General features: G+C 32.6%; 3 protein-coding genes across 4 annotated transcripts; 1 reads left to right on the top strand and 2 right to left on the bottom strand.

Moving 5' to 3' along the window:
- Positions 1 to 7,459: 7,459 nt before the first annotated feature.
- On the bottom strand, positions 7,460 to 8,865 carry LOC107466763 (uncharacterized). 2 transcript variants are annotated; one of them, XM_016085767.3, is made up of 2 exons: positions 8,591 to 8,865; positions 7,460 to 8,509 (listed from the first exon to the last, which is right to left on the bottom strand). In XM_016085767.3, exons 1-2 carry the CDS (start codon positions 8,759 to 8,761, stop codon positions 7,739 to 7,741), a joined length of 942 nt encoding a protein of 313 aa, XP_015941253.1. In that variant the 5' UTR covers positions 8,762 to 8,865; the 3' UTR covers positions 7,460 to 7,738. The 2 variants fall into 2 exon arrangements, with proteins under 2 accessions (XP_015941253.1, XP_015941257.1); XM_016085771.3 differs by having other exon boundaries at positions 7,460 to 8,497; positions 8,591 to 8,864.
- Positions 8,866 to 11,150: 2,285 nt separating this feature from the next.
- Positions 11,151 to 11,945, top strand: LOC107467492 (uncharacterized). The gene has a single exon (XM_016086611.3). The coding sequence runs from the start codon at positions 11,300 to 11,302 to the stop codon at positions 11,735 to 11,737; it is 438 nt and encodes a 145-aa protein (XP_015942097.1). The 5' UTR covers positions 11,151 to 11,299; the 3' UTR covers positions 11,738 to 11,945.
- A 5,278-nt stretch (positions 11,946 to 17,223) lies between these two features.
- Positions 17,224 to 21,173, bottom strand: LOC107466784 (polyadenylate-binding protein RBP45). Its single transcript, XM_016085789.3, has 6 exons — positions 20,754 to 21,173; positions 19,856 to 20,324; positions 18,171 to 18,226; positions 17,966 to 18,096; positions 17,776 to 17,872; positions 17,224 to 17,688 (listed from the first exon to the last, which is right to left on the bottom strand). The coding sequence occupies exons 1-6, from the start codon at positions 21,027 to 21,029 to the stop codon at positions 17,515 to 17,517; spliced, it is 1,203 nt and encodes a 400-aa protein (XP_015941275.1). The 5' UTR covers positions 21,030 to 21,173; the 3' UTR covers positions 17,224 to 17,514.
- Between the last annotated feature and the right edge of the window lie 1,771 nt (positions 21,174 to 22,944).

Genomic DNA, 22,944 nt, shown 5'->3' with positions numbered 1-22,944 from the left:
ATTATCTGTGCTCAATTTTTTTACAGTAAAAAATATTAATTTATTCCTGATTAATATATTTTTTATATATAATTTTAATTGTTTTATACATGTATATAATTACAATTTTAAACGGTATATACATACCCGTCAAAAAATTTATTGTTGTAATACTTTAGAGCCCCCACAAAATTTTTGCATCGTTGGCCAATATTATATGTTTTGTGTTACCATAGTCCGATACAATTGAAGCATATATCTGCGATTATATATAAAAAAATTTATTGATCAATAATAAATTTTTAAAAATAATTTTAATTTGTGCCGGATTAATTTTTATTGAATCAAATTTAAGGATGCCGCGAGAAGGAGAAAAATTCTTGGTTGTGAACTTATCCCTAATAACAATGTAGATTCAAAGCCAAGTTAAAAAAGTACATATCTGTCTTAAAAACATACATTATTATTGCTCATGCATGCATGCACTTGTCTATACATAAATTAGTTGCCAACTGCTGCTACTTAATTTCCATAAATTAGGTTCATATATATATGGCAATAGCAGAACATAGAATAGAAGTACTTATTAATCATCTCAGTCAGCAAATTAAACATAATAAGTAATAAATACGATCATTTCCTTAATTAACATGCCAATGCATTTATGTATGTTAGATATTTAAGTAATTTAACTGGTTTAGTGATGTGCATGCTTACCAATTATCATCTCTGTGTCCGTGACAAAATTGGATTAGTAAGAGAGGATCCTCGTGTGTGGGTCCTGGTGCGTGTCCACTGTCACGTGTGAATTGCGAGTTTAACTTGTGAAACTTATCTAGATTCGACTCGTTCATAAATTCGTACGAATTTATTGTTTTTAATTTTTTTAAAATAAAAATATTATGTTATGCATAAGATAAAAATAATTTAAATCCAAACATTTAAATTTAACAAAATTTAAATTAACACACAATCTAAATATGAAAATATTTTAGAATATTTTTATAAGTTCAATACTAAAAAGTAAAAACTGGATTCAACAGTATAAAAAGTTTTAAAAAATTGGTTTGATGAGTAAGTATTTTTTTAGATTCTAAAGCAAATGTTACAAAGAAGACATTAACTCCTCATAACTCATTCTAATATCTAATAACCTAATTTTATGAGGTTAATTGTTATATTGTAACCATCATTCTACTATTAAAGAAAAATGTTACACTATTGACTATATAAAAACCTAAAAGCATCATATAAAAAGAGATCACAATAAAAAAAAATCAAACATCTTATGATGAGAGTAGCTCATGAAAAGAACAATCCACATAAGAGACACTCATAACATTACAACCTCACAATATATGCACTATTTTAAATACGTGTACTAAGGTATGATCTCTAACTTAGTTCTTCTTGTGACTCATGGTAACTTAAGCGTTGGAGTCCTTGCAGAAACACCTGCACCATTGGGAATGACGAGTTCGGAGAATTAGCAACTCGGAATAGGAAGATGTCGGCAATATCGTGTCTCCAACGACTCTATAATTTTATTCAAGTAACACCTAAACTCGGAAGAGTAAAAATACTTTTGAACAATGGCGCCGTCTGTGGGAACACGTCACTTGGTACATTCTCTTCGTTCTAAGTTCTACCCCGAGATGAATTCAGTACAACATATGCATGTTCACAAAATGAGCAATGTAGAAAAAAGAACAAAAAATACATAGTCAAAAAAAATAAGCATTAAAGCACATAAGACAAATTTTACTAAAGAGATGAAAATATTTACAAATTTAAATTTGTGACCATATCATTGTACGCTTCAAAAGCTTAGAACTGCTAAACTAAAATGGTCAATGATTAAGAGACTTAGTAACAACTTTAAAGTTGTGAAGCAAGAAATCGAAAAAAAATTATAAATTTACGACAAGGAACACTACTTAACATCTAGAGTTTACAAAGTCAAAAAACAGAAATTTGTTCTCTATTAAGAGAAAAAAAGATTGAAAATCTTAATTAAGCTCCTTGAAACTAAATTACTTTCATACTTAGATGCATAAAGGTATGATTTATTTTATTTAAACTTTTATAAAATATTTTAAAGCATATTATGATTTAAAAAAATAATAAAAAATTATGGTAAAAATAAAAGGATAACCTCTGAATAATTTTTTATTAAAAAAATTCATGAGTCAATTAATCTAAATTAGAAAATCCATCACTCAATTGTCAAAACAATTGCTTTAGATAGATTGCACTTAAATAAAAAAATTCATCAAACAATTGTTTTAAGAGAAATAATTTTTTTATTTTAAACTCAACATTTTCATGATTGAGTTACTATTTCATACATAGTAAATTTAATAATTATTGACTTTGATATGTCTTTATCGGAATCTCGAAAACTTGGAGTTCGAGCCTACAAGCTACGAGTTAGGAGTACCCACTACGGGAAGTCTATGAATCCGAATAAAAAAAATTCAAGAAAACTATTTCGACATTTAAAGAATGGAAGTATCGACTCTTGATCCAAGAATCACAATATGCTACTTTGAAAAAAAAAATCTAACTCCCAAACTCATAAATCAAGGTGATAACCTACGATTGATAGAAATTATGGTCAAAGTTCAGACTTTATAAAAAAAAAAGTAAGTAAAATAAAAAACTCTACCTTAAAGGATGAGATGCTTTGGGGATCTGTTCTAGAATATTTTTATAAGTCCAATACTAAGAACCAAGTTCAAGAGTATAAAAAGTTCTAAGGAACCGGTTTGATGATTAAGTATTCTTTCGGATTCTAAAACATATGTTACAAAGAGGACATTAACTCCTCATAACTCATTCTAATGTCTAATAACCCAATTTTATGAGGTTAATTGTTACATTATAACCATCATAAGTGCATGTTTGGGCGCCATTATTTTGTTAAAAAAAGATCTTTTTTCAATGAAAAAAGATCTTTTTTTATTTTTTAACGTGTTTGGCAAATTTCTAGTAGTAAAAGTAAAAGTACTAGTAAAATCAAAAAAAGATCTTTTTTGAGAAGCTGTAATTTACATCTTTTTTTAAAAGATCTTTTTTCCTTAAAAAAAAGATGTTTTTCATGTAATAAATAAACAAAAAAGTACTTTTATATTGTTATACCCAAACATAATTGATAGATAAAAAGACCTTTTTACATGAGATATCCAAACATAAAATTACTTTTACTTCTCTATAAGATCTTTTAAAAAAAGATAACTCGAAAAAAGATCTTTTCTTAGAAGTTCACCCAAACAAGCCCTAATACTATTAAAAGAGGATGTTACAATATTAACTATATAAAAGCCTAAGAGCATCATTTCAAGGGAGACCAAAATGAGACCAGAATAAGACATAAAGTATTTTATGATGAGAGTAACTCATGAAAAGAGCAACCCATATAAGAGACGCTCATAACATCACAACCTTACAATATATGCACTGTTTCAAATACGTGTACTAAGATATGATCTCTAACTTAGTTCTTCTTGCGACCTATGCTAACTTGAGTGACGGAATCCTTGCAGGAACACCCTCACCATTGGGAATGATGAACTCAAAATAGGAAGATATCGACAACATCGTGTCTCTAACCTTCTAACATATTCTCTACAATTTTGTTCAAGTAACTCTTAAACTCAGAAGATCAAAAACACTTCTGAACAAAAAAAAAACATTAGAAATTGAAGATCTATTCTTTAACCAACATTTTAAGTTTTCAAAAAATGTCTAACCAATTCAAAATCATTCAAATAGTCATATATAATTAAAATTTAAAATCATTAACTAACTAATAACAACTATAAACTAACAAATAAAAACCATGAACCATAATTTATACAAATTACAAATAATAATCTATAACTGTAAATCGATAAATTGAAATAGGCATAGGCTGATAGCAATAATTTGTTTAAAAAAATTACATGAAACAGGAGTGTGGTGGCTATACTACTGATGTAGAAGCAAAAGTAGTGGAAAAGAATGGATGAACGAAATGGCGAACAACTGTACACATCTCGTGCGAACAGAAAAGACGAATACAGAGAAATAGAGAGTGGAGTTGGTAATGGTAGCGCAACGACAAACCGTTGTAAAAGCTTGCTTTGGAAAGAAAAGAGTAACAAAGGAGGATAAGAGAGTGGATGTGGGAATGACAACGCCGCGACGAACGCCGGTAGAAACGTACGAATACAACGGCTAAATAAAAGTGACAAATGATAAAAGAAAAAGTGAAAGTGGAAACGACGCATAACTCACTTGCCCACTCTCTCGCAAGTTTGAACGAATTTGTCCGAATCTATCCTAGTACGGCTGAACCTATCCACAAACGAAGTTGAGTCTGAATCAACTTCATCGCCTAGAAATATAAATTTCTGAGTTTGACAACAATACTTAGAAGTATTTACAATATTTGCATTATTTGATTCTCTAAATGTATTGTGAGATATTTAACAAAGTTTAAGAGTTTGCATACATATATATTAGAATTAAAAAAACACCAAAATTTAAATATCATCCTACATATTTATATAGAATATAGAATAAGACATTTTTAAAATCAAAATTGTTATTCATATATTAAAAACAGTCATTAATATATTTGTGTATAAATATATATATAATTTAATTTATTTTTAATGTATATTTATATTTAAATATATATTTTATACTAATAATTAACTTTAATAGTTAAATTTGATATATACATAAGATAGTCATTTCACCATCTATATGTGATCTTGATATATTCAAATAAGAAAAATTATATGAATCAACTTTTAGTTAATTAGCATGAGTTAACTTTTTTTTAGAGTTTATAATTTAAAACATAAAATTTATAATTTATAATTTTAAATTTAAAATATATAATAATTTTAAAAAGATTAATTAATATTAATTAAAACTGATCCCTAGCATTACTCTTGGAATAATAAGCCTCGTCACGGTTAAAATACAAAATAATGGAGAAAGTTAAGACTACATTGATAAAAAAGAACAACTCTTCATAAATTTATAAATTTGAAGCACGTTTCACTTTTTTTTATCAGATGGATTAGACATCTTCTAATTTTAGGCATTAATACATAATCCATCTTCTAATTTTAGGCATTAATACACATCTACATAATAGACATTGGATTCGATGGTCCCAGAACGTTTGGACCATTAAATAGTCCTATAACAAAACATGTTTTTTAAATTTTTTAACAACTGTGACATAGTCCTTTAATTAATGTTAATTACAAATTAACTCTATATATTTTATTTAATTATAAAACTATTTTTTATTTTATAAATTATTATTTTACCAATAATCTATTATGTTTATTAACAATCAAAAACAAAAACAATAACGAATTAGATCTTTCATTGATCGTAATAAAGCTTTTGACCATTCCAATGGATTAAAAGTTTATATTTGATCCGTGACGTTCGTCCAGGACTGCGAAATCGTATTCCTTGAAATCCAATCGATTGGATTATCAAAACAATCGATTGAATTATAACTCAATCGAGTGGATTACATTGTATCGATTGAAAAATGCAAGGGAGCATAGTTTTCGCATAAATCAATCGATTGGTCATATGACCCAATCGATTGAACGATGAATAAAAAGTGAATTTTTGTAATTCAATCGATTGCTTCTACTACCCAATCGATTGAATGCTTGAAAACAACCTGAGGTCTCACAATTTAATCAATTAATTGTGTTATCCAATCGATTGAATTTACCAAAACAAGATGGATTTTCCAAAATCAATCGATTGGTTGTGTACGTGAATTCCTCATCTGCCGCAATAATTGATTGGGAGAGTTCAGAGAAAAATCGAGACATATATTCAGCGATTAATTCTCAACCAATAAGGTTTACTAAACATCGTCAAAATAATTGAATACAAATAGATGATACTCTAAAACAATTTAATGCAAAAGGATTCTTATCGAGTGTATGTTAAAGACTTAAAGTCAATTTATCATGCCTAAATTGGTCAATGAGAGCTTCAATGGTTCTTGAGAATGTGATTTGAGAGAAGTTGAAAGTTAAAATGGAAGATTGAAGTTTAGAAAATCCATCTTATTTTGGTGAATTCAATCGATTGGATAACACAACCAATCGATTGAATTATGAGATCTCAAGTTGTTTTCAATCATTCAATCGATTGGTAGTAGAAGCAATAGATTGAATTACAAAAATCCACTTTTTATTCATCGTTCAATCGATTGGGTTATATGACCAATCGATTGATTTATGCGAAAACGATGTTGCCTTGCATTTTTCAATCGATTGTTCTGTGATACAATGTAATCCACTCTATTGAGTTATAATTCAATCGATTGTTTTGATAATCCAATCGATTGAATTTCAAGGAAACACGATTTCGCGGCCCTGTACGAACGTCACAGATCAAATATAAACTTTTAATCTATTGGAATGGCCAAAAGCTTTATTACGATCAATAAATATCTAATTTGTTATTTTTTTAATTGTTAATAAACATAATAGATGATTAATAAAATAATAATTTATAAAATAAAAAATAATTTTATAATTAAATAAAATATATAGAATTAATTTGTAATTAATATTAGTTAAAAGCATATGTCGCAGTTGTTAAAAAAACTTAAAAAATATATTTTGTTATAAGATCATTTAATGGTCCAAACGTCAATCCCTTACCAACTTAACACACTTACATACATTATATGAATTCATTTAAGGATTTATTTTTTCTCTTATAGGACTTGAACTCGGATGCTTGCAGCTTCAAACCAACAATGCGGATGAAGCAAACTTGCAAGTTCCAAGGAAGTTTTTTTAAAGCCTTTTTTTTAAATCTGGATTCTATTGTTTTACGTTTTTTTGGGGTCGGTATTTGGGTTCAATAGATTGTTGGACTTAGTTACGACTTACGAGGGCTCCCCTTGGAATCCAAAAATTATCCATCCAAAACAGAAAAAGAGATAAAAGAAGTCCCCTAACTCTCTCGAGGCAATTTAGGATCCATCTAACACGAATTTTACTTTGAAGAACGTTTTAATCTCAACATGGTAATAGACGCACACAAGAAAAATTGTCCCTTGTGGGGCTCACACGGCATGGTAGCAAGACCAAGCAGAGTAATTGGGTCCATCCTAAAGAACCATACATACATGCCAGCAAAGAAAATAGCAGAAATTATAGGCGCATCATCAGGAATAATGCTACATTCATGTCCATCAAGCTTCTTGGTAGAAACTACTATGACCTTTTACTTAATAAGTCAAAGTTCATCATTCAATCTCTTGCTTGTTCTCTGGAAAAAAGATGCATTTTGCCATTTAAAATTTGGTTAGAATCATTGATGATGCTTGTTCCTACTTCCCATGTGTTTATTTTTACTTAAAACGGTGCTAGTTGTCACAATATCTTCCAATTACCATCAAAATGAGTGGTAACAAAACGTTCCTTTGCAGCCATTGATAATGAATTAAACACATTATATATCAAGATAATGCATGACATGATTCCAAATAACAAATACTGATTGCTATGGCAAAAGAGAAAACATAATGTTTTGGTTTTACAGAAAAGTATCAGCAGGACACAAGTTTCGCCATGCATGCTGTCTGCTATAACTCTAGCATGATAACAACTGATCAAAGGACAAATATAGTTATTTTCGACAAATCTGAAAAAGTGGAAGCTGCAAGAGGAAACAAGTGAATGGAATTTGATTCACTCTGTGTGTCAGATAGTCAACGAAACAGCAGCTGTTGTTGGTCTTCATTATCAAGGCTTACAATGTGGATGGTAGATGAAAAAAGAGCATTAAGATTGGGAAGGGAATCTACTTTAATCACTGGCTCATTAACTAAGCCTCTTCTGAGTTCCTCATCTGCCTTTTCAACACCCTTTGATCTTAAGAAACTGTGCAGATAATCCACCAACTTGAGCATCTGATTATGCTTGTCTTCAAGGGAGATTCTTGCATCAGCAAGCTTCATCTGAATACTTTCTTGGCGCCACAGATCGGCCATTTCAAACATGCTCCTCTCTTGTTCAAATTCCTCCTGAATTTTCATGAAATCGCTTTGTAATCGCTCGACTTTAGCCTTGTCTTCTCCAATCTGCATAGCCAATTCATTGCAAACTTGCTCAATCAATTCTCTTTGTTTTCTCTCCTCATCATAGCGTATCCTAATTTGATTAACGCATAGGTTGGCCTTGGCAAGCTCATGTACCAGACTCGCATTCATCTTCTCCATCCTCTCTCTACTTCTCCTTTCCCTTCCCAACTTATCCTCTAATTCACCTGCCAATTGTTGCAATTTCTTCTTAGACGATTTGTTTTCGGCTTTCAGGTTATCGATGCAGCTTTGAGCTCGAAGCATCTCTGATAGCAAAGCAGAGACAACAGAATCACTCGTTGCTTTTCTTTCTTCAACAATCTTAGCAGCCACCTTATTCGCCTTTCTCAAACCCCAATTATCTTCCTTCAAACTTACATTGAATTTCTTCATAACATGCTTGTATCAATTAAAGTAATTCAGTATAGATATATAGGATAAATCCAAGGAAAGTAATTAGGAATTCGAAGAACATAATACCTTGCAGTCAAGACCAGAAACCTCGAGAAAGCAGAAGTGCCATAACGCTGCGGCGAGCTTCCTGGCAGAGAGGTCGGGTTGTATAGTGCATGACCATGTTCCGAAGAGTGAGTTTTCGTGTTTCCGGCGGCGAGGGATCGCCGGAGTGTGGGTCCCGCCGAAGGAGTTCATTTCATTTTATGTGAAAATAAAAAAGAATAAGTGGCAGGTGCTTGGAATCTGAAGAGTTTATGAAAGGTTTTAAAAGTTAAAAAGAGTAGCACCATTTTACCTGCTTTTAAGACACCCTCTCCCCCTCAAAAGACGTTATTTTATTAGATGGAAAATTTAATACAAGAGGTTATATGTGATGCGGACACAATATAAACTCGCCAAAACTGAGTGTGACATATAATTGACTGCATTAAAATCCAGGATCATATGTTAGGACATAATGATGAATCTACCTAACATGAATAACCACTTAACCACTCACTTCAAAGTAATGTATAGATCAAGTGTATCACCGGCGTTTTATGGTTGTGCCACTCCTTTCAATGTATTGCTACTTTTAGAATTTAATTACCATTTAACTTTGATATTTTGTTACTCTAAATTGTAAGAACAATGCTACTACTTCGTTAGAATTTATTGTTTTTTGTCATCACTTATCCATTAACTAAATTCCTTTAATTTAGTTCTATTAATCTAATTATCCAACAGTATACTTTATCAACTAATAAATAAAAACAATAAATTTTTATAGTCATCTAGCATCACTCAAATTTTAATTTATGCACTAAATTAACGAAGATATATACTAAAGAGTGGTGACAAGTGTACAGAAATTTCGGCATTAACTTATTATATGTGTAACTATTTAATTTGATTCTTTGGATGCCTAACGTTGTTTTTGCACGTTCTTTTCTTAAAATCAATCCCTGCGGGATTTTCCCCTTAATTAAAACGTGCGTGCATGCATGATGCATCAGCATAGTTGAATTCAATTGTAGTACTCAATAATCATGCATGTTGGCTTGACATTGATCCACTGTTACCTGTTTCTCTTTGTTTGATTATTCCAAGTTCCAACATTAATGTATGACTGAATGACACTTGCATTAAAACAGAACAACATACAAACTTTGAGGTACTTTCATGTTTCAACCATTCATCTCTCACTTTTACGAATAATTGTCTTCTAAAATTTTGACACACACATAAAAATATATTTAGAAAATAATTATATTCTTTTAACAGAAATTAATATTCATGTAGTAAACTAGTAAAAAATAATAAGTACAATAATTTAGTATCCATAATTTTCCCCCTCAATTTTTCCCTTTATAATTTCAATAGTTAGTTTTATTATAATAATTATTTCACAATTTATACTAAGTTGTCTTTTCTTAAATAATACAATTCTTTAATTTTCTAGGGTACGATGTGCTTGTTTAAAAATTTAAAAAAAAGTTATTTGTAAATGAGTAATTTTTTAATTTATATTTAATAGAAGTGCCAAAAACAAAATACAAACAAAAATTATTCTCTCATTTTAAAAATAAGAGTTTAACTAGGAAGTTTATTTCTTTTATTCAATATCTACTATTTTTTAAAATTCTAAAATTTAAACTCTAAATTATAATATTAAAAAAAGAATTAAAAAAATAATTTTGCAGTAAAAAATTGATCAATATTTCCAATGTTAATCGTAACTTAAGAATAATTCCTTAAGAGCAACTCCAATGAGTAGGATTTTGAGACTCTATTTTTGACAAAAGCAGAATCTTGAAGCCCTATATTATTTTTAAATTTATAAATTTAAATAATATTATTAAAAAAATTAATTACATTAATTTTAAGTATTTTAATTAATTAATTAAATGGGACCACAAAAGAAACTAAAGATAGTTTTTCTTAATGAAAAAGAGAGAGATGCTTTGAGTTTCTATTTATTATTTATGACGCAAAACTGATATGAAGTTACTTTTTATGACAGGTGAGTCATAAATAAAAATTGAGATGAGTTTTTTACTAAAGATGGTCTAAGTTAAAAGATAAGGAAGATGATTAAAAATTATGGAATTAATTAAAGGAAATGGGAAAGATAATTTTCCCAGTCAAGATACCATTCGGCTATGCTCTTTCACACACTGACACACTCAGTTGTTCCCTAGTCCTAGTCCTCGTTTAAAGGCGCCACATTTCACACAAAATCCCCCATTAAAATAACAACTCATCAAAATTAATTAATTGATTGTTCCCACATGGCTGATTTGGGTAGAATGACTATAACTTATTCGGTCAACAAATTGAGGCCCCTCTTCTAGCAGTCTTCTGCTATGGCTGCTCCATGCAAATAGATATGCACGTGCACGCTTATATATACATAGATATAGATATTAGACTAGTTCTAAGTTCTTACAACATAATAATAATAATGTATTCAATTATATTAACCAATTCCGTTAAATAAAAGTCAACATTTTATCATCATCCATTTCTATCTCTCTTCATGGCACGCACCCTATAAATATCAAACTTTCCACCTCACAAATATTTCATTCCATCATAACTTGGATATCATATCAGAGTTAAATAACAGATCAAAGCACATAGAGAGAGATTCATTATCTTAATCAATCAATCAATCATATTTCTTTAAAGTTAACGTAAACAGTTACATATATACACAAACTAGAGAGAGCCCTTAATTATCCTATCTTATCTATGGGGAATTATTGCTGCAATGCAACATCGAGATCAACGGAATGGGGAGGCGAGGATTGGAGTGATTTGAACCCTAGGAAGATGAATACGGTGAACATAAAGAGGAGATCGAAGAAGGTGTTTGATGAAGGTCAAGTGTTGAGTATTGGAAGAGCCGAGAAGGAGAAGCTGTTTGGTGAGTTGGGAGCAACTATATGTAATGATAACAACAATAACAATGGTAGCAGGATCAAGATTAGGATCTCCAAGAAAGACTTGGCTAAATTGTTGGGTGATGATACATCTACTACTATACAAGAACACAATAAAGGAAACAAGTTGCAGCATCGATCTTCTGCAGAACAAGTTCTTCTGAGGCTGTTAAAGGCTCGTGATGATTCTCTTCACATAAACACACCATGGAAGCCTCAGCTTGAGAGTATTCCTGAGGAGAGATAGTTAGCTTTACATCTTTTTTTCTTTGTGTTTTTTTTTTCGTGTACAAAATAACAATTAAGAAATTAAACAACTGCATTTTTCATAACTTGATGTATTTTCATGTAAGATACAGATAAAAAAAATGGTTGTAAATTTGAGACAATGTAATTGTATTAGTTATTAATTATTATCAATAATGCCGCGAGTGAAGTGATCTTTAATTTTCTTTCATCATGTGTTCAACCAGCTGATGCAAAAATAAGAAAAAATCTAGAAGCCGCCAAAATTAGCCAATGTTATTATATCTTAAAGTAATGTATATGTGTATGCGTATAAGCTGCGTATACAAGCCGCTGTTAACTACTTAACTATATATATCCCGGATTGAGATTAGAGAAAAGAGACCATATCAAAGATGTTCCGTGCATTACTATACCATTATTATTTAATGTTGGTGTATGAAGGCAAGACAGGAACATTCCTTTTCAGAACTTATTATATGTATATTTGGGGATCCATCATACTATCCATATTAGTGTATTGGCATCAATATGGAAGAGACCACGATAATATAATACATCTATAGTGTAAAACGTCTTTATATAAAAATACTTATGTGTCGTATTGTTATTAAACGTACGAATGAATTAATTATTTTTTAATTTTTTAATAAATTAAAATAATATCGATTTTTTTATAACAATAACAATAAATTTAATTGTTATCAAATTCATGTTTATTATTATTATTATAATAAATTAATTTTATTTTAATTTATTAAAAATTAAATTATTAATCAATTTAATAAAAATATTTAATACATGTAAACGTTTTTTTAAAAAATACTTTTAATATTTTTATCTCTGCTTTTGGTATACTGTTCTTGTGAGGACTAGAACTCTATGTATTAGTAACTGAGTCAAGTCAAACGACCCACTATAGTAAAAGCATTGAACGAGAAATATCAACACATGATGTATAAGAATTTGACCATATGCCGTGTCCCTGTATACTCAAATTTCAATTTACTTGAGTAATATTTTAAAGGTTTCAATTTTAAATTTACTTAACACTGTGATTCTGTTCTAAGTGCACATATTAATGAAGAATGTTGTAAGAGCAGTAGAATTTATTGTTTTTATCGATAATTAATCAATAATATTTAAAAGTGTAGATTAATCTACCGTTGAATTTTTCTTCATATTAATAATACGAATTAAAAAATTTGCATAAAAAATATAAAATTTAAATTTTCATCTATTATTTATTTATTAAAATAAAAATAAAAATAAAAATTTTTTTATTAATAATAATTTTATTATATACTTTTAGATGTTAATTAAATTCTATTTTAAATTAGTTTTTAATTAACAAATTTTGATCGTCAATTAATTTTAGATATTTTATTTTGTTAGGTTAATCCATTCTCACAACAAATTTTAATAAAAAATTAAATATAATAAATAATTTAATGTGAGAATTAATTTGTTTAATAAATTAAAATAAAAAACCACCAAAAAATTTTTAAGATTTCATTTGAAATACTACTGATATAAATTTGCTTGAAAATTCATGAAATAGAAATGAATAATACATATGGTTGGAGGACATGTATGAAACTATGAATTGAAAGTGCAATTCGCAAAACGCAACCATGGAATGAAGGAGAATCCTGCAGTTCTTTTTGTGAGGTGAAGGTGCATGGTAGAGTTGAGAAAACTAATAGTGTGATTTCCACATTCTTCGATTGCTTGGTCAAGTCAACACCGGAAAAAATAACCCACTTTATTCCTACTATCAATAGATTGTCAAAAATTTTAAAACAAATAAAATAAGGGAAAGTACGATGAGCGAATGGAATATTTGTACAATGTGTACAATGGAGGTTTAGAAAGTATTATAGATATAATTATTAGTGTTACCTTTTTTTATCAACAGTATCATGACATGGTATTAAGACGCTAGATTCTTTTGGAAAAATGTTTATTATTCCTAGACTGGATAATTATTTTAGATAGTATAGAGATGTTCATTTTGTAATTTATAAATAGTTCTCTCTCTAGCGGGACTCATAAAATAAATATATTATTGAATGATAAAAAATACGTATATTATTAATACTTTATTAATAAAGATAAGGAGATTCGAATCTAATAAATATAAAAACATTATATCATTTGAACTATAATAATTTACATAGTAGAAAATTATTATCATCGTTATATTTCATAATATTAAGTAAAAATTTGTAAACCAAGCCACGTGGAGGGTTGAGTTGTTTCTCGTTCCCAGCAGCTTGGAACTGCAGCCTGAGGATTCAAACAGAAGAGAGTGACTGAAATCCAAAATCAGAACAAACATCTTTATTCATTAACTTCCTTCCCTTTCCCTTTCATTAATTCTTTCGTTTCCAAACAAATCTAATTCAATCATTTATAATTCAAGAACAAGGTAGCTTGTGTTAGTTACATTACAGTATCCCCGTGTTTTCTGATCGCATTTGCATGTAAGGAAAAAAAAAAAGAAACAACTATAACGCATTTTTTTTTTCTTTTAATTATATTTTTCCATGTGTTCTGTCCTCTGATCGTTGAAGTAGAATGTGATTTCTCATTTTTTGCTCGTGATTTCTCAGTGCAGCTCCATTGTATTTGTACCTCTTAATAATCATGTATTAGATGCGCACAGATTCTTTCTTTTATCGTGTGTTATATTTCATTCAAATATCAAAATTTTGCGATTTGTAAAGAAATATTTATCTTTCGTGCCTAAAAGTTTCTTTGAATATGAAGAGTTAGTTACCTCCTTGATTGGTTTTATTTTACGCCTTAATGATTTTCAGAAAGGAGAGAATTTTGGAGAAATTTGAGTGTGTGGAAGATGAATCAGCAGAACCAAGCTTCAGGGTATCCATCAAGTGTTCCAATGAAGAGAAAACGTGGGCGGCCACGGAAAGAAGAAAGTGCAGTTCAAGGAGAGATCATGCCGGCAATGCCTCCTTCTGAAAATGTCTTGAATTCTAGCCAAGTTTGCGCTGGAATCACAGCTAACGATCATAGCGATGCAATGGTGGGGAAGGTGGTAACCGGCGTCATAGAAGGCTCTTTCAGTGCCGGATATCTGCTTAATGTTAAGGTGGCAGATTCTGATTCTCAGTTAAGAGGTCTTGTTTTTCTTCCTGGCCAAGTTGCTCCTATCACTGCACAAAATGATGTGGCTCCTCAAGTTAGAATGATCCAAAGGAAAGAAATTCCAATTCCAATTCCAGTTCTTAATCCGCAAACTATGACTAATGATTATGTTCCTTTACCACCACAGACTTTGACAGATGATTACATTCCTTCACCAGCACAATGCAGCAAGCAACCTTCTGAGGAGGAGGCAGAGTTGCATCTGCCCAATCCTCAAGTGCTGCCAATTGAGATGCATTCTAGCAATCCACTTTCACTTGAGAATCAATCTGCCTCTGCTATGGCAGTTGCAGTCGAGTTGCCAAAGAATGACATTTCTGTTCCTGGTGGAGGGAATCCTCAGTTAATATCAGTGCCTGGATATCAGAATCAATCTTCTTCTATGGTGTCAAATTTTGAGTGTGAAAATCCTGTTAGGAACAATGAAACATTGCATCAGATTGATACCTCAACTGATGTAAAAGAATCAGGTGCTGATGGAGGAGCAACAGAAGATCAAGATCCAAAGCCAGCATCTGAACCTATCATCTTTCTTCCAACAATTGAAACTCAAACTGCACAGCAGACTACTATGCCTTCCGAGCCGATTCGTGATGAGATAAATAAAACGTCAGAGATTGAACTCAACAAAAGCCCTGCTGAATCCTTGCCATCTGAACAGGTTAGTGAACCGGTTCACAGCTTCATGGAGAAGCAGGCCTCGCCGAAAACCGAAGGACTACAAGATATGGTGGGAAAGCTTGCTACTACTGAGATGTTGAGCTTAATAGACACCTCAAATTCAAATGGAAAATCAAACACAGGTATTGGAAATGGTATTGATATGGTTGGACTTGGATCAAACCATGCCCCTGAGAGCAGCCAACCAAAATCCATGGTATCTGAAGAGATCAAGATTTCATCTGAAGGATATGCTTTCCAAGACAAAAGTGGTGGCTCTTTTGATGCCATTGGTAAGGTAGACGTGAATCAGCCTACTGAAACTTAGTTAATGCAAAGGAAAGGATGGAGAAGGTGGTATACCATGATTAATATGGTAATCAGATTTAACAGTTTTGATGAAATCGAGGAGAGCTTTCAAATCCATGGCTTCAAGAATTTCAAGTATTCTTGATTGAATTTGTTTCCTTTTATTTATTTATTATTATTTCTTTCATATTGGTTACTTGTTCTATTCCTGTTCTGCTACTACTTTGTCGAATAAGTTTGTTTTTCTTTGCAGTGATCTTTTGTTATCTGGTGACATTATACCAGTGATATTAGAAAACTACATGGTAAGTGTCAAGTGTTGGGAGTATAAAGTCTGGCATAAGTTTGGACAGATTAGGCAAAATAAATGTAACAAGTATGAACAAGAAGAATTTGGATCCTCTAAAATGAGAAAATTGGTAAAGTGATAAAATGAAAGATTAATTACTATTGATTTTGTAATTTACATAAAATGTGTATCCCACTATCTTAATTTAATAGTGATTAACTTCTCACTTTACTACTTTACCAATTTTTAAGAAAATAGAAGTTATTGCTCATTTTGATTGGTGCGTTCTTTTGTTAGTAGTTCACGCCAACTGGGCCTTTGATTAGTTTTTTTGGCCGTTTGGAAGCTGAGTTAAGCATCATAATTGCGCAGCCAAGGCCTTGGATCAATGGCAGCATCCCCTGCCTCACTTGGAGCTGCATCCAGATTCGACTGATATCGTCTTTTTAGTGTCTTGGAGGAAATGGATGGCAAGAAAATAAAAAGTTAGACACTATTCTTCCTCCACTCTTTAGACAGCTTGAGAAGTTATGAAATAAAGAAATGAAGCATATAAAATTATAAAAAGAGATTTCAAACCAACCATACGAGGACTAATACAAGCGTAACTTGCGTAAAATGCAACATGTATTACCCTAATAACAGACTCTAACAAAACTTCTCAATAAAAAACTCAACAACCTAATATGCTGGAATTTTATCACACGACAATAGTTGGCCTAAGTCATAATCCATATTGTTATAAAACAATTTTATGTTCTAAAAGGTTATGGTTTGAGTAATAATTATGAGTTTCCTTTCAATGTAAATAAATTTTAGAAGTGAATTTTCAAATTATCATTTATGCTCGACAGAAGAAGAATGGGGACTATAGCGCGAATAATTAACACGAGTTTTTTTAAATAATTTAACATAAATTAATCGAGAGAAATATAAGACATGACAATATGACAATACAATAAAAGATTGTAATGATAAACATAATTAAAACGTGAAACGATGAAGAAAACGTGAGAAACAAATAACAGTCTACTGCATTCAACAAATCCATAATAATGTAACTTGCAAAAAACACATTTTAATTAGAACTAATATCTAATGGACCAATCCATCAAATATATGAACATCAACAAAGTACTCTCCAAGCATGATTTGATACACAAGGTTTGCAACAAATATAAATCTTAATATAGCAACCATAGATAACTAACCAGAAGAAAAAAGAAGGAAAAATTAAAAAGGAACAGAGTTGATTGGTTTTCCACGAACATAGAAGCACTGAAAATAAGTATCATAGGGATACATAATGGCAAGTTGGTAACAGAAAAATAGAAGCTGGGTTTGGCTTCTTAACTATATCCCATTTGTTGCTGCTGCTGCTGAGGAGGTTGGTAATTTGCATACCCCGGATAGCTTCCATACATGTTGGGGTCCTGCCCGGCGGGAGCATAACCATAATTTTCATAGCCCTGTGCATATCCATAATATCCACTACCATTCCACTGGTTTGGGTCTGCCTGAGTCTGAAATTATGCAAGTTCATGAATCAAAATCAGCAACAAATTACGACACATGCAGCTAAGACAACAATTATAGGCAAGTTTTATTACCTGTTTGTTTGAAGGACTCCGTCCCCATGAAAGCCTAACATTTTGGCCACCTAAAAGTGTTCCATTCAAAACTCTCAGTGCCTCTTCAGCACAACTCCTGATGCATTAAAAATCATATCACAGTCAAGAGCTTCTTATGCAAAAAGTAATTTCACGCTCCACAAATAGCAAAGTACCCAACATCAAATACCTGTCGGCAAATTGCACAAATCCACATCTCTTGCCGGATGGAATCTTCACATGAACTAACTCTCCATAATGCCCAAAGACTTGTCGCAGGTGATCATCTGTAACATTTGCATCCAAATTGCCAACAAAAATCTGCAACAAAAAAATAAAACGTCAGAAAACAATAAGTAAGCAGAGTGGTTTGTATATTGCAAAGAAGTACGCACAGTTGTATTATTTGGATCATTCTCGTTCTGTGCCCCTTGAGGATTCTGGTATGAAGCTGCATGTTCAAATTACAAGTAAAGAAGATGAACCACATAAACACAGGGAAAGGAGGATAGAATTCAGTACGACACCCAAAACAAAAGTAGACCAAACAACCTCTAGTGACAAATGGCACAACTTATTGGCACAGGTTTAAAGAAAAGTATATTGATTGGCTATTACTAATGAACAATGAATTTAATCGTGCCCCTTTATTTATTCAAAAAATATGAATATGTAGATATAGTTTGTAAAATCAACAAACTTACTGGTGGCTTACATGCAGAACAACCCTTAAGATGGTAAAAGTTAAAACATTTAACTAACAGAACAACATAAGCAACAGATTCAGTTGAGTGCTTATATTGATAAACAAGAAATAATACAAACTCAAATGATTCGATCCCTACATACACCATATAACTTCAAATACAACTATACACAAATAGAAATAAAACACACAAAACCTAGCATTCAGATATTTAATTATTAAATCCAACACAACTATATACTATAAAAAAAAAAAGAAAGACAATTAACAAGCATTAATCCTCATCTCATTGTATAATATATATCTCTCTCTAAAAATTTAGGTAAGAGATAAATAGCCAGATTTAGTAAATTGCCAGAGTAGAGTGAACAAAATGGAAAAGGAGGCTGTGAATGCTTGTGTAGGATATAAAAACTACTTTACAAGTGACCTGTAGTTATGGACTTATAAGTTAAAGCTGACAGACTGCACAATATAGAGAAAATAAAAACTTTAATTGCATAGCATCGTGCTGAGCAATAGAAAAGGATGGAATGGAGACAACACCTAAACACCAAGACTAAAAACCACAAGATACCACAATGCATAATGCATTCCTAGAAAATTAAAGCAGTAAATACTAGCACCTGACCATTTTTTCCCATGGCTGGAGAAGGTAAAGCTTAATCATTTGGCATCAAATAGAAGAACAAAGAAATACAAATAAGTAAACAAGATCTGCTCTTGAATACGGGAAAGAAAGCTATAGAAGAAATTAAAAGAACTAGTTCTTCCAGAAACGTAAAAGGAATTAAAGTAATGGACTGAAGAATAAGAATGGTGGACTTAAAATATAAGTAAAAGCAACTTGCACAATGTAACTGGGCTAAGAACTAAACCAACGAAATGAAATGAAGAAACTATAATTAGAATAGTGGCGAAATGAAGGCGGAAAAGAAAATGCCACCAAAAATAACTCGCGGTACATAAACGGATAACTGACCTACACAAGGCCATGCACTAAAATGGTAACCATTTCAGCTGAAATCAGTTCCAGGCTCCGGGATGACAGAGCCTCTCGACACCCTGCTTCGAGACAACAGGAGTTTTATAAGATTTTATTATTCTATATCATTTATTTTGCCCAAATTTTTAAAGGAAACTACAGGAAGAAATGTGTTTGGACTGTATATCTTCAAGAGCGTAACTGAAATTAATCATTAGTTGAAGGGTGTTAACATAAAGGATCCACACATGAAAGATAACTAGATACTTAAAGCCTTAAATCCAACTCGATCTTGGCATATGAAGGAAAACATCTCAAACTTTTCTGTAGGCAGAATATCAAATAAGAATTTGAAGCAAAATGGGCAGAACACAACAACTCAGACAAACCTTTGTTGGATTGTGTGGTTGGGTTTTTATTAGATGCTGGTCCAATCCTCATGGGTCTTGTTGAACAAAGAACGCCCTGCATTTCTGTCATAGCTCTAACTTGCTCACTCTCATCTGCAAACCTAACAAAACCGTAGCCCTTTGTCCGCCCAGTAAGCCTGTCAATTACAACTTTAGCCCCCTTAACCGAGGAGTATCTACCCCTAAATGTCTCCTGAAGGTGGTAGTCCGTAACATCTGCAGCCAAATCTCCAACAAATATAGTGTAATCTGGACTGTCGTCATGACGCCTCTCACCAGCGCTAAAGGTTGCCCAGTTCAACCTGAAATTCTGCCCGCCATTTGGCATAATGGTACCATTGAATGTTTGTAGTATTCTCTCAGCAGCAGCACGGCTTGTAAACTCAATAAACCCATAACCCTCGGATTGACTAGTTTGCTTATTCCTAATTACTTTAACAGATGCCATCTGCAACCATTCAAGTATATAACTTGATTTATCATTTTTACACACAATATAAAGAGTAACGACAGATATATAGTCCATCTAAACAAAACGCTGTTTAAACAAAATCAAAGCTAATCAAAATCTCTACGGGATGGACAATTTTAAAAGAATTAAACCTAGATTCATAAAATTATGGAGCTTCAAAACAACAAACCCAAATCGGAATACAAAAGACCTATAATTGACATCAAAAGAATATAAATCTACCCGTTCTGATTCATATAAACGAAAAACAAATCCCTATTATATTATCACGGCCGATTAAAATAATTATAATAAATTAATAAAAGCATGGCATAGAAATTGTAGTACAAAAAAGTAGGGCGATTTCAAGACACAAAAAAAGTTCGAAGAAAAACGCAAAACAAGAGAGAAAGACGTTATATATACCTCGCCAGTGTGAGCAAAACAGGTGTAGAGGTAGTTCTCATCCATCCAGTACTGCAAATCACCGATCCACAGGGTTCGGACCTCATCGGCACTGGCGGGCTGAACGGGCTGGGAAGGAGGCACGGACTGTGTCGGAGCCTGAGGGGAGGGGGCCCACATCTGTGGTGGCTGGGCCTGCGGAGGCATCATCATGTATGGCTGCTGCTGCTGGTACTGCTGGTTGGGCTGCTGGGCCATGTTGGGTGGAGGAGCCATGCCAGGTCCGGGCTGCATCATCTTCTTCCTGTGCTTGAATCTGGAATTCTTGAGAGGAGAGAGAGAGAGAGAGGGAGAGAGAGATGGAGAGAGAAAAAAGGGGGAAGAGAGTGAGTTTCTTGAATGGGTGTGTGCTTTAAAGAGTGGTTGAGACTCAAACCCTAACCCCGTCCGTGACGTGTGGCTGGTTCTCTTTCTACTTTCTATCTTACCCTTCGCACAATTTTCTTAATTTTAATTCATTCAATTTCGTTAATCTTTCATATTTCGGAAATAAACCTTCTACAGGTTGGAAAATATTCTATGGGAAGAATATATATAAATTCTTTTCTTTTGATACACGGAGAATCTTCAAGTGCATCTTTTTTCCCTTGTAATTATTGAAAATGATAACATAATAGATTAGTAGAGAAACAAAAGTGAAAGTAAATTAATTAAAATTACTTTTAAACTTCTAAATATTGATTTGACCTCAACTAATTTACATTTTATATAAATTAAATTCCGTGATATATCAGATTTTTTTTACCTTACCAAGTTATCACTTTTTGATTTTAATATGATAATTGGTGATGTGAATTATACAAAAATAGTAAAATTTTGTTCTTTATGTATGTATAGTTAACTGAATTTACAAAGAATAATTTTTTCTTGGTTAATTTGCCCAAACGAATGGTAATTTTAAAAATAATAATGGCAGAGAATCAAGAGGATATCAGCCAAAAACCAACCAAATATTTTTAGATGAATCTAAAATCTTTACGTAGATGGTGTTTATACTAGGCATTAAGATGTTTCTTTTATTTAAGTATCAGAATGTTTCTTTTTCATACTAAATAGATGTTCTTTTATATATTTTATAATTTTTTTTATATACTAGGAATTGGGATTGTTGGAAGCAGAGTTCTTTGATCTCCGCCCCTAATTCTCCAACGTATTATTCAGAATTTTAATTTAAGGTGAGAAGCAATTAGTATCAAATATTATAAATTAAAAACAAATAAAATTAATTAAATATAATTATTGTTACGGCCCAACTCAGCTAGGCATATCGGTCGTCCGACCCGACGTTGTCACGACCCGGTCGAAACGGGTCGATGCGCCTGGCCCGTCCGGAAGACGACCCGGCCATGCACCCTCGGTGCCAGTTGTGTGACAGCTAGCAAGGGGATGCTTCGCGGAAGGCAGGTCTGCCCGTGCGGGGCCCACCTCTGACACACTATATATGGGGAGGGTCCTACCCTTCCCCCAAGTTACGTCATCACAACTTTTCTCCCTTACCACTTGTACACCACACTGACTTGGGCGTCGGAGTATCTTTGCAGGTGACACCCCTTCTCCACACCAAGAACTCAGGAAGTCGGTTGATCCAGCTCCATCTCCGCAACCCTGAATCAGGCGGAAACCCCACCTTACCATCCGAGGGATCTCCCCGAACCGTCCGGTACCCGAACTACCGAACATCGGCGCCGTCTGTGGGGACACCTAAATGGACTTCCTACTGGGCCCTGTAGAGCCTGGCGGTGGGGCCGAGCCCAGGGGGCAGCCTCCGTGGCTTCCTCCCGGGAGCGCACGAGGTCCCCCCTATGACGACCCGAGCCGTCTTCACGATCCCAAGAGAGACGCCCCTTTGGGGAAACAAGCAGCGATAGCGCCAGAATAATGCAGAAATTGCGTCATAGGGTGCAGAACCTGGAACGCCAGCTGGCAAATTGGGAGCATCGTCAACAATCTCCCAAACCAAACTATTCCCGATCTTTTGAGAGACATGGAAGAACTCCTCAGAGAAGTCGCTCCCAGTGCACGCCCAGCCCATGATCTGAATCTGAAAGTATCCGGGAGGACAGGGAACGCCCAAGAAAATGGCGTGACCCCGTGACCCCGTGATATATACCCGGCTTGAAGGGAGACGCGCCACTGAGCGAGATCGGGAAGA

This window comes from Arachis duranensis, chromosome 1, assembly GCF_000817695.3.
Source record: "Arachis duranensis cultivar V14167 chromosome 1, aradu.V14167.gnm2.J7QH, whole genome shotgun sequence".
In the NCBI taxonomy this organism is placed as follows: Eukaryota; Viridiplantae; Streptophyta; class Magnoliopsida; order Fabales; family Fabaceae; genus Arachis; species Arachis duranensis.
The sequence above is the reverse complement of the archived record's forward strand: the minus strand, read 5'-3'. Positions and strand labels throughout refer to the sequence as shown.

What these genes read in the sequence shown, in the direction of transcription:
- LOC107466784 (XM_016085789.3), bottom strand. Translation starts at nt 21,029, where the DNA reads ATGATGCAGCCCGGACCTGGCATGGCTCCTCCACCCAACATGGCCCAG. An exon ending in GTTTTGCTCACACTGGCGAG is followed by an intron (nt 20,325 to 20,753) that starts GTATATATAACG and finishes GAATGGTTGCAG; the next exon opens with ATGGCATCTGTTAAAGTAAT. An exon ending in TTTGTGCAATTTGCCGACAG is followed by an intron (nt 17,873 to 17,965) that starts GTATTTGATGTT and finishes TTAATGCATCAG; the next exon opens with GAGTTGTGCTGAAGAGGCAC.
- LOC107467492 (XM_016086611.3), top strand. Translation starts at nt 11,300, where the DNA reads ATGGGGAATTATTGCTGCAATGCAACATCGAGATCAACGGAATGGGGA.
- LOC107466763 (XM_016085767.3), bottom strand. Translation starts at nt 8,761, where the DNA reads ATGAACTCCTTCGGCGGGACCCACACTCCGGCGATCCCTCGCCGCCGG. An exon ending in TTTCTGGTCTTGACTGCAAG is followed by an intron (nt 8,510 to 8,590) that starts GTATTATGTTCT and finishes AATTGATACAAG; the next exon opens with CATGTTATGAAGAAATTCAA.